The 11,619-nt window shown below is 40.2% G+C and overlaps 2 protein-coding genes across 2 annotated transcripts; both read right to left on the reverse strand.

The window, feature by feature from the left end:
* Positions 1–2,134: 2,134 nt before the first annotated feature.
* Positions 2,135–3,469, reverse strand: LOC142173678 (uncharacterized). The gene is made up of 2 exons (XM_075239297.1): positions 2,917–3,469; positions 2,135–2,463 (listed from the first exon to the last, which is right to left on the reverse strand). Exons 1-2 carry the CDS (start codon positions 3,467–3,469, stop codon positions 2,135–2,137), a joined length of 882 nt encoding a protein of 293 aa, XP_075095398.1.
* A 35-nt stretch (positions 3,470–3,504) lies between these two features.
* Positions 3,505–4,092, reverse strand: LOC107796874 (uncharacterized). The gene has a single exon (XM_016619704.1). It carries the CDS (start codon positions 4,090–4,092, stop codon positions 3,505–3,507), a length of 588 nt encoding a protein of 195 aa, XP_016475190.1.
* Positions 4,093–11,619: the final 7,527 nt, after the last annotated feature.

An 11,619-nucleotide genomic window follows, 5' to 3' on the forward strand; every position in this document is an offset into this window, starting at 1 on the left:
CTAAGCTGATGAAATAACAACTAATCGATCGATGAGAATTTGGACAAGTCGCCCAATCGGAGTCACAAAAGGCGAGCAACTCAAAAGAAGGTGCAGAGCTCATAAAAAGTCCTAGACCAGGAGAAGACAGGAGATACCGAAGGACATGTATGGCGGCATCATAATGAGGTTGCCTTGGGTTTTGCATGTATTGGCTGAGATGTTGAACGGAGAATGATAAATCTGGACGAGTATTGGTTAAGAAATTGAGCTTGCCAAGCAATTTCCTATAGACTGTTGGGTCGGATAGAGGTTCACCTACATCTGCTCGAAGCTTACAATTGTGATCCAATGGAGAAGAGACTGGAGATAACTCCAAATAGTTGAATTCCTGAAGAACTTCCAGAACAAATTTTCGTTGGCACAACACCAGTCCTTGTGGTTCACGGAGGACCTCCATACCCAAGAAATAATGTAAGTTCCCAAGGTCTTTGATTTTGAATTCACTATCTAAAAAGGCCTTTAAAGCAATCATTTCTTGAAGATCATTCCCTGTTAATAATATGTCGTCAACATAGACGGCAACAATAGTAATTGATTCGCCTATTTGATTGAAGAAGAGTGAATAGTCATTAAGGGAATGAGAATAACCCTTAAAGTTTAAAGCAGCAGTCAATCTTGAATACCACTGTCGCGAAGCCTGCCTCAAACCATAAAGAGACTTACGAAGTTTGCACACATGTGTGGGCGATGGGGCAGACAGTCCAGCAGGAAAACGCATATAAACTTCTTCATCTAACTCCCCATGTAAAAAGACATTGTTAACGTCCAATTGAAATAATCCCCATCCTTTATTTACAGCAATGGCTAAAAGACACCTTATGGTAGTCATCTTAACAACTGGACTGAAGGTCTCATTAAAATCAATGCCCTCTCTTTGTGTATCGCCACGAATAACTAGTCGTGCTTTCAATCTTTCAAATGATCCATCGGATTTAAGCTTGACTTTATATACCCATTTACATGCCAAAGCTTTCTTTCCAGATGGAAGTTCAACTACTTCCCATGTGTTGTTGGCCACCAAGGCATCAAGTTCTTTGTCCATAGCCTCCTGCCACCCTGGATGAAGGACTGCCTGCGAATAACTGGTAGGCTTTTGCATATGAGAGAGTGAGTTAAGAAGCTTTTGATTTTGACCAGAAAGATTAGTGAAGGAAATAGAGGGTGCAGAAATAGTAGATAAGAAACAAGCATTAGAGACATCAGAAAAATGGATTGTGTTGCAAACATAGTCCTTTAAATAACCTGGAGTCTTGGTTTCCCTGGTAGATCTTCTTAAGATGGTACTAGGATCAGACGTGGGAGAGAAAATAAGAGAGGAAGACTCAGCTGATGGTGTAGGAGGTGAAGGTGATAACTGTCCCCGAATAGGACTATTTAGTGTGGAAGAGGGAGAACTGACTTGAGGTGGCTGAGAGTCTAATGTAGGAGCAGAAGAGATATCAGGAGTAATGATGGGCATAGGAGTGAATGGGAAAGTGTTGTTTTGAGGAGCAGTAGTGGCAAAAGGGAAAATGGTTTCATGAAAAATTACATTTCTGGAATCAAAAGTTCTTTTGGACACCAAATTTAATAACTTATACCCCTTTTTACCAAATGGATATCCAAGAAAAATACATGGAATAGCCCTAGGATCCATTTTTGATCTTCTTTGTGACAAAGTGGAGGCAAAGCATAAACATCCAAAACTCCTTAAGGAAGAATAAGATGGAACTGTGCCAAATAAAATCTCATATGGTGTTTTATAATCAAGTACCTTGGTTGGAAATCTGTTAAGTAAGAAAGTAGCGGTCATCAAACAATCTCCCCAATAAGTAATAGGCAATTTGAATTGATATAAAAGAGCTCTACAAGTTTTCAGGAGATGCTTGTGTTTTCTCTCCACAACACTATTTTGTTGTGGAGTTGCAACACATGAAGTTTGATGGATAATTCCGTGTGAAGAGAGAAAATCTGAGTGAGAAGGGCTAGAACCAAGTTCCCAAGCATTGTCAGACCTAACTATTCTAACTTTCTTGTTGAATTGCCTTTCAATCATTGCTAGAAAACTTTTGAGAATAGGAAAAGCATTGCTTTTGGTGCTTAGAAGAAAAGTCTAGGTACCCCTACTGAAATCATCTACAATAGTGAGAAAATATTTGTAACCATCATAAGTCGGAGTTTTATAGGGTCCCCATGTATCTATGTGACTGAGTTCAAAAGTTTCCTTGGAAGTAATGCTACTGTTAGGAAAAGGAAGTTTATGTTGCCTTGCTAGGGGGCAAATGTCACAAGGAATATCAAATTTAGAATCACTAGAGAGAGAAATGGAAGCAATATTCTTCATATTAGATAAAGGCATATGTCCCAAACGAACATGCCACAACTTTCTGTTTACATCAGAATGAGAAAAACAAGTCAAAGCTCTATTATTACATGCCTTAGCTGAATTAAAGATAGAAACATGAGAAACTAGAGGATTAGATTATAGCAAATAGAGTCCATTTCTTAATTCACCAAACTCCTGTGGCCTCTTCATTGAAGGGCCCTGCATTTGACATTTGGAAGATGTAAAAATGTGCAGTGAGTTCAATTGATTACAGAACTTATGGATAGATAATAAGTTAAATCTGAAACTGGGAATGAAAAGAACACTATGGATCACAAGTGTAGGGAATAATCTCACAGAACCTGCATGAGTCACTTTTACTTTATAAGAGTTAGGCAAATCAACAATGAGAGAAGTTGGAAGAGGATGAACATTGAACAAGAGTTTTCTATTGAAAGTCATGTGTTCTGAAGCACCTGAATCTATTATCCAGGTCTGATGGTTTATTTTTGTGAGACAGGCTTTACTAATGAAGGAAAAAATTGGAATGGGAGGACAAGAACTTATACCAGCAACACAGTTAGCAGTGGCTCCTCCCTCAGTATATGTTGCACCTGATTGACCTCCTTTCATCTGTTGAAGGAGTTGATCAAGCTGACTGACCTGCTCCTGGGTAAGAGAATGGTTGATTCCCATTTCTGCTATCTCTCCATGATGTGGGAGATAATCAGTAGCTCCTTCTCCTGCAACTGCAGCATTTCCTTGGATTGATCCTGGGTACTTCTTTTGCTTGGTAAACTTAAAGCTTGGGGGAAATCCATGAAGCCTGTAACATTTTTCAATGAGATGCCCAGACTTCTTGCAGTAGTTGCAGAACATGTTCACTTTTCTATTTTCATAAGCTCCTCTCTGCCCTTTATAATCTCCATTATGTGCCTTTTGACTTGCAATATTTTGATTCACAGCAAAAGCTGAAGATTCCCCAGGGTATTTAGGGATAGCATGGACTTCCCTTTGCCTTTCATCTTGCACCAGTAAAGAGTATGCAGTAGCAATAGTGGGCAAAGGTGACAACATCAGAATACTTCCTCTAGCAGTGCAGTAAATGTCATTCAATCCCATAAGAAATTATACCAATCTTTCATCTTGATTATCCTTTATATTTTTAACCTAACCCCACAGTTACAGTTGCAACTACAAATCTCGTAAGCACCAAGAGTGTCAAGTTTATCCCAAATATGTTTCAGCTTAGTGTAGTATCCAGCTATGTCATTAGACCCTTGGTTCAAAATACTTAGTTCTTTCTGCAACTGAAAAAGTCTGGTTCCACAGCTTTGCCCAAACCTTTCTTCTAGTTCATTCCAAAGGTCTTTAGCAGTAGAAGAATAAATTACACTTTCACTGATTTCTTTAGAGAGTGAGTTTAATAACCAAGAGATTACCATATTGTTGCATCTAGTCCATGAAGTGTATAGATTTGAGTTGATTTCTGGTTCAGGGCAGCTTCCATTGATGAAACCCACTTTGTTCTTTGTTGTCAAAGCAATCAACATGCTCCTCTTCCATCCTCCATATCCTTTACCATCAAAAGGCGAGGTTACAAGCTGCATTCCTGGAAAGTCTGAAGGTGCAAGAAAGTAAGGATGAGACACATCGAGATTTTGAGAAGCAGCAACACTTGCTGCACCAACAGTGGTTGCACCAATTTGGGAAGTGGTTATAGAATCATCAAGAGAACTTCCCATTGAGAAAGTTAAAAGAAGTAGGAATTAGATGTAATCAGAAAAGAAGAAGGATCCAGATCTAGAGCCCTGGCTCTGATACCATAATGGAATTGAAAGAAGAAAATGAGAGAAAATATTCGCCGCTCCCCATTGCTCCTCTGTACATTGTATATTTATACATTTAGCTATGCTCCAAAGAATCAGAATTTACTAATTACGTTTCCTATTACTATTGAGTATATCCTAACAAACTTTGTATACAAGGAAAAAGACAAAAAATGTATAAAGATATCCAGCAGTTCTTTGTATAGCCACTAAATCAAAATTATTACCTTTTGGATACCATAGGCAAAGATCAGTGGTGCCTTTTAAGTATCTCAAGATTCTTTTGACTGCCTTCCAGCGAGACTACTTTGGATTTACCCGAAACCTAGCATCAAGGCCTACACTAAAAACAATATCACGTCTACTAGTAGTGAGATATAATAAAGTGCCAATCATTCCCATATATATTTTCTGATCAACAGATGCACCAGGTTCATTTATCCACCAGGTTCATCCAAATCCAATTTCGTGGTTGTTGCTATAGGAGTGTCGATTTCTTTAGAATCTTCCATCTTAAACCTTTTAAGCAACTCTTTCACATATTTTTGTTGATGGATCATAGTTCCATTTGAATTTTGTTTAATTTACAAGCCTAAAAAAAATCAAGCTCACCCATCATACTCATTTCAAATTCACTCCTCATTAACTTATAAAACTCTTTACGTAACATATTAGTTATTCCTCCAAAGATTATATCATCAACATAAATCTGAACTACCAAGAGATCTTTACTTTTTTTCGTTCAAGAATAAAGTATTATCAATTTTACCTCTCTTTAGCCATGCTCAAGAAATAATTTAGACACTCTTTCATACCATGCTCTTGGAGCCTGCTTGAGCCCATAAAGTGCTTTGTTAAGCTTGTCACATGTTCAGGACATTCCTTGCTCTCAAAGCTTGGAAGTTGCTTGACAAACACTTCTTCTTTTAAATAGCCATTCATGAAGGCACTCGTTACATCCATCTGATGGAGAGTGAATTCCATGAAAGAAGCAAAAGCTTTAAGGAGTTTAATTACTTCTAATCTTGCAACTGGAGCAAAAGTCTCATCATACTCTATGCCCTCAGCTTTAGCCACTTTTGGTTTTTGGCCACTTTGGTTTAATTACTCCTTTTGGTCAATCAAGGACATTTGGCTTGGTCAAAATCAGTTCTCCATCTTGTTTTCTTCGATCAAATTTATCTGTTATTTTCTTAGTATCCTCGTGAAGATCGAAACTCCGATTATTCATTCTATCACATAAGAAGCGGGACAATAACTCTAATTATCCAAAAGCTAAATCCTCCGATTCTCAAATCTGCTTGTTAAATTCATCTATGCCTTCTCTCTGGTACAAGCTTTTCAAAATGTGTAAGAGAAGTTCCATCAAAGAGAAATCTTCTATTCCACCTTTAGCTACTCCAAGGATATCAAGAAGGGAAAACAAGAGTTAGGGAAAATGTAGCAACCGGTTTCTACCCCTTTAAATCTTCATGGAAGAACTTCGGTCTATTTAACCTGAAGAAAACATGCATGTCGTCCGAAGTTTTAGTTGTCCTGAAGATGAAGGACCAAATCTTCCTGCACTGGCTCATCCTTTTAGTAGCAATCAACTTGGGGTTGCTATTTAAGCTCATGTATGACGGACATTTATGTCGAGCTTTCCATTAAGCTTGATGGGTTCCAAACCCATGTGTAGAAAAAAGAGAAGAAAGAGAATCTAATGATGGCAAGAGCAAGTCTTAGAGTTGGCAACTAATTTGCACCGCAATTTACATAGTGCAAGTTGCAAAGTGAGATTCAATCTTCCATTTGGTTAATTGGGACAGCCATCCCCTCTCATTTTATACACCAATCTCGGAGGAAAAATATATTTGAGAGTTAGAAAGAAAGAGTGAGGTTTCATAGACAGTGTATAAGAAAATAGTTTGTGAGAAAAATAGAGAGTGAATGATATTATAGTGAGGTGGAAATATCAAAAGAGAGTTATATCTTTTGAGTGTTGTAGTTGTCTTTGGAGTATTTTACTCGGACCTACAAAGTGTAAAATTTCTTGTTATAGTGATATCGGTTGCTCATCTCGGGGCCGTATTTTTTTTTTTCCTTATTCAAATAGGTTTTTCACGTAAAAATCTTGGTGTCATTGTCACTCTTTTATTCTTGTTAATTAACGTATCTCGGTGCTACGTTATTATTCCGTTTTTATTACCGTGAATCATATTATTGTGGGGGGTTTTATTCCCAACAAAGCTCATGTTATTTTAGCTTCGTCATGCATAATTAGGTTAATTAAATAGCAACCGTAAGTTGATTGCTACAGAAACAATGAGCCAGTGCCGTGCCACTGGCAGGAACATCTGGTCCTTCATCTTCAGGAGAACTGATTTGGGCGGCATGTTTTCTTCAGGTCAGATAGGCTGAAGTTCTTCCAGGAGGATTTGAAGTGATGAAAACATGTTGCTACATTCTCCCTCACACTTGTTCTTTTCCTTCTCGATATCCTTGGAACGGCTAAAGGTGGAAAGGAAGGTTCTCTTTTGATGGAACTTCTCTTCCATATTTTGAGGAACTTGTGCTATCGAGAGGTGAGAAGCTGAGGATTTAGCTTTAGGAGAATCGGAGCGACTCTCCTGGTTTCTGATTCACGCTTCAATAACTCCTCTAGGAGAAGAATCATCATGTTTCTCACCTTGAGGCAGAACATGAGGATCAAAGAGAAGTAGAAAACTTAGTAGGAACCTCCAAATGAGGCCTTGGCCCAATGATACAGATACAGAGCTCTACTACCATTAGGAGTTGATTTTTCTATACTAGCATTTATCACACTCCATTCACATTCTCCTGTTATTTGTTACGTAATATCTTTTGGTAATACTTGGTTTATACTGTTTTACCAAAATGTAACGAATGATCAAAAAGGGAAAATGAAGATACATATTGAGACAATTTAAAAAATCATTAATCGCATATTCACATTGTTGTTCTTACAAGCAGCTATTAAAAACTTTAATATCTTGCTAACAAACAAAATGGCGAGGAGTTAAATCTGATCAGGGTCATCCAGAGTATCACAACACTATGAGTACATTAAGATGTAAAATCATTGCATGGAATCGCTGACTCTGCTATCATAATTTATTTTTGCTGAAAAAATCCCATGTTTCCATTTACGGGAGGATTTCTTAAACTTTTGTGGGTTGAAGTTGAGGAATAACATACAAGAAACAGAAGCTTTAAGTGTGAAAAAGTTTGTATGCTAAATCTGTTATAGAATGACAAGCTTTTTGACCTTCCAATTGTCATTTCTCCAAATTAACTGTTAAACTATGGAACTACGTACAAATGTGTCATGTTAAACTTATATTTTTTACTTCATATTCTGAAAGATAAGTACAAATAGAATAATACAACTATAACATATTAGCCTGTCAATTTTTATTCTCGCTTTTGCAATGAGTATTCTGATAAGTTCTGAATTGTTGAGACCTCTTATAGTCGTCTTATGGGCCATGCTCATGAGTCTTGAGCTTGTTTCACGTGATCCAGCTTTCGCCAGTGCTTTATCATCATATGAAGTTGATCATGCTCGCTCAGGTTGATTGTAGGTAGGCCATTAAAGCTCAAGCATTTGAAACTTAGAAAGGGGCTTAACCTTTGGAAGTTTACAGAATTGCCCAATGCGTTTCCTTCAAAAACAGAAGTGAATGAAAGAATTAATCATGGCAGAGATGGAACTTAGTGGATCACTTGACGCATTTATGGAGAATTTGGCTTGCCATACAAATTGGCAACAATACTAATAATGCATCCTGAATTCTGTATGATAGTTGTTTACCCGAAAAACGAATAACAATTGAATTTATATGCGGCTCTAAGGATACGTGATGTAACTTGGCACAAATTGAGAAAATATATAAATTAATATTAAAATTGACTGTAAAAGAAATAAATGCAAACCAAACGGATCAATTAGCCTTGGCCCTCGAGTTGGGTCACCCTCGAACCAAGTGAAGATTCTGCTAATATATGAACAGAGTAATAAAATATTGAAGACCGAAAGAAGGCAGTGTATTGCTTTGTATTGTGTAAAATATAATTGTCCTCCTCATACAAATGATTAGACCTCATTTATATATTAGGGAAGTCCTACTCTTAATATAATTCTAAATACAGTAAGGAATTTCATGATAGATTAATTTATTGGCCTCTCCTTGATATGCGCCGGGATATCCGCCATGATTCTTGCCTAATTGCGGACATTCTGGCTTTCTGTTTTTTGGCTCGATAAACTTTCCTCGGTCTCGCTCGATCTCTATTTTGCTTGGTCTCGATCTTGGCCGATCTCGATCTTGATCGGTTTCTGGGTCACGAACTCGGCAATCTAACTTCGCATCATGATTCGATATTACACGAGTTCGAACCTTGTCCAATTATATTTCAGTCTCGATTAGTCATATAAAGGGCAAACTCGATTTTGACCGTATATTGGTAGTTCCCTCGTTTCTCGGAAAGAAGATGGCGAGAAACGATAAGAATTTCTGAACTCCGACTCGATGGGTAATGACGTCAGTGACGAGCCCGATTATGACGTATGCGATGAAACGTCCTGTCGGTCCAGTTACCAAGGCATTTAATGCATGTCAGTTGCTGGTCGTCCACTACCGGTTCCGAACCGTCGCTAACAACCTATAAGAACCCTATCTTTTCTCATTCAAACTTTTACACTCAAAGATCTTTCTACTCTTGCCTCTTCTTCAGAAAATCCCTTTGCTTCATAATTTCCACACTCAATTTTCTAGAACTCTAATCAAACCGTATTACTTCTCTTTTCACTTATTCATCAATGGCGAAAACCTCCAAAGCCGTGCTGCAAAAAGAGACCACTTCTTCATCACGACCCGCCGGTGGTGAGGCTGCGGCAGAGCCCTATTCTGAGGAATTCGTTCTAGTAGGGTGCCCAACCATCACTGACTTTAAGGTAGAAAAGGCCTTCTCGATACCGGGCCGATGTGAGTCGGTCTCGAAGTATATATGCTCAATCACCGAGAAAATCCTCAACAAAATTAAAAAGGAATGCAACTCGGACAAAAAGTATGTGGTAGTCCCATCGCCTGAGGAATCGATTACTACCCACGTGGAGGAGTTCCTACGTGTTTACACTTACCCCTTCACATTGGGTCCCTTAGACCTTGTCATCGTCGCCTTCTGCAAGAGATACGACGTGACCCTTGGCTAGATCCATCCTTCCTTTTGGAGAATAGTGATTCTCCTTCGATTCTTCACAAGCAAAATCGAGGGGTGTCTTTTCACCCTCGATCATCTTATGCATCTTTACAGTCCCCGACTCTATCGAGGGGGGCTGATCAAGCTTGCTCGCCGAGCCAACAAAGCCCCGTTCTCGAGCATAGATGAGGCTCGTGACCGAGGTTGGATGGGTCGATTTGTCCGAATAAGGACTTCAGACCTGATCCCTGCTGAAGAAATGCCATTTCCTGAGAAATGGAACATGAATCGTAAGTAGTACTTCGCCTTGAATGTTTTTATTTGTTGTTTTACTCCCTGTCTTCTTTCCTCATTTATGTTTCCGATGTTGCAGTTGTGGCCCAGATGCCGTAACCGATTCCGGAACTCAAGCAATGGGTCGAGGGCCTGGTGACGCAGAAACCATACTCCGAGCGTGCTTGGATGGAGTTATCAAAGGGTCGATGGGAGGCCCGTAACCATGGTAAGTTTCTCTCTTAGAACGGTTATCATTTAGGTTTCTTTCTCAAACTTACTCATCTTTTTTCCTTTGTAGGTCTCGGGAAGGATATTGCAATGAGGCCTTCATCTGGCAACGAAGAAGTCCTTCCCCAACCACCTGCTCCGAAGCAGGCCAAGGAGAAAAAGAGAAAAAGGGCTCCGAGTTCCCCAGGCTCGGAAAAGAAAACACCGGTAAGGAAGTCTCGCAAGCCCAAGGGGGACATTGATGCTAAGCCTTCGGAATTAATCCGCCGATTAAGGGATAGGTTCGAAGAAGAAGAAGAAGAAGAAGAAGAGAAAAATAATTCCACACTAGTGGCCCGTGTGCGGGCTGGTGTTTCGATACAAAAGTCCTCTGAACTAGAGGAGGCTGACGAGGGAGCTTTGGTCGAAGTTCCTGAACCAGGAAGAGTCGAGGCCACTCAGTCCCAAGCTGAGATAGTCGAGAGAGAGACCGAGGATGAGGCTTCTCGGGCAGCGGAAAATGTCTCGAGCGACGAGCTCGGGGTGGTCGATATTTTTGGATCCCCTCATATTTCAGATGCTATGATTTGTATGTTGGAAGGTCACCCTTATGAGGGTATTCAGGGGGAGACTAATATCCATGGCTTTTTGGATGGGCTCGAGTCCGCTGCCTCAGAGGATGTCACAGGGTTTGGTGGTTTACCGATACCGAAGAAAGTGCCCTCATCAGGCGCTATTGGGTCTTCATCGAGCCCAAAACTGGTGGACTGATTCATGGCCCCGAGTGTTAACCCCAATCGTAAAGCGGAAGATAGTGCTTTCCGTCCTGGAGGATGCCCGAGTTTTCTCTCCCCCCCCGTGGGGATTGCTAGTTACCTTAGATCCTTGGTGACTGAGGAGTATCAAGCCGTGATGAACACGATGGGAGCCGCTTGCCTTTTTAATGAGGCCCAACATGCTCTAAATCGGGTAACTTCGAGGGTTCCTCTATTATTTCTTTTATACTTGGAGTTGGAGATAATTCTAACATATTCTTCTTTGTTTGCAGGCTTCGGTGTTGCATCACGAGGCTTTCCTCCGAATCCGGGAGGAGCATGAGGCTGAGGTTCGGGACCTCACTGAGACAAGTGACACCTACAAGCTTCTCAGTGAGAAACTTCAGGCATATTTAGTAACGGCTCGGTATAAGCATGCCGAGATGGCCGAGCAGGTATTTCGAGTGCTTTACGATAGTGAAGACGAATTTGAGATAACTACTAACGATCCGATTCTTCAGGTCCGATAGAGGCTCGAACAAATCGGATGGCTCCAAACGCAAGTGGATACGATACAGGCCGAGGCAGAAGAATTCAAAAAGAACATGGCCATTCTAGCCTCGAAAAATGAAACTGTCCAAGTGCAATTGGAGTCATTACAGGTCTCGAACTAGCCAAAGGCTTGGGAGCGGAGGTGATCGAAGCCAAATGCGACTCCCTCCTCGTGGTGAATCAGGTTAACGGAACCTTTGAAGTTAGGGAAGAATGAATGCAAAGATACCTAGATAAGTTACAAGTGACTTTACGCCGATTTAAGGAGTGGACTTTGCAACATGTGCCTCGAGATCAGAATAGTGAGGCCGATGCCCTCACAAACCTAAGGTCATCGGTCGAGGACAACGAGCTCAATTCAGGGGCCATCGTGCAACTCATGAGGTCAGTAGTCGAAGAAGGCCACGCCAAGATAAATTCCACAAGCTTGACTTGGGATTGGAGAAATAAA

The sequence above is a fragment of the Nicotiana tabacum genome, chromosome 19, assembly GCF_000715075.1.
Source record: "Nicotiana tabacum cultivar K326 chromosome 19, ASM71507v2, whole genome shotgun sequence".
NCBI classification, from domain to species: Eukaryota; Viridiplantae; Streptophyta; class Magnoliopsida; order Solanales; family Solanaceae; genus Nicotiana; species Nicotiana tabacum.

Bases quoted from the DNA above. Each gene is read 5' to 3' on its own strand.
- LOC142173678 (XM_075239297.1), bottom strand. From the start codon at position 3,469: ATGGGATTGAATGACATTTACTGCACTGCTAGAGGAAGTATTCTGATG. The intron at 2,464-2,916 runs GTATAAGTTCTT...TCTTTAATTCAG, and splicing joins CACTGCTAACTGTGTTGCTG to CTAAGGCATGTAATAATAGA.
- LOC107796874 (XM_016619704.1), bottom strand. From the start codon at position 4,092: ATGGGAAGTTCTCTTGATGATTCTATAACCACTTCCCAAATTGGTGCA.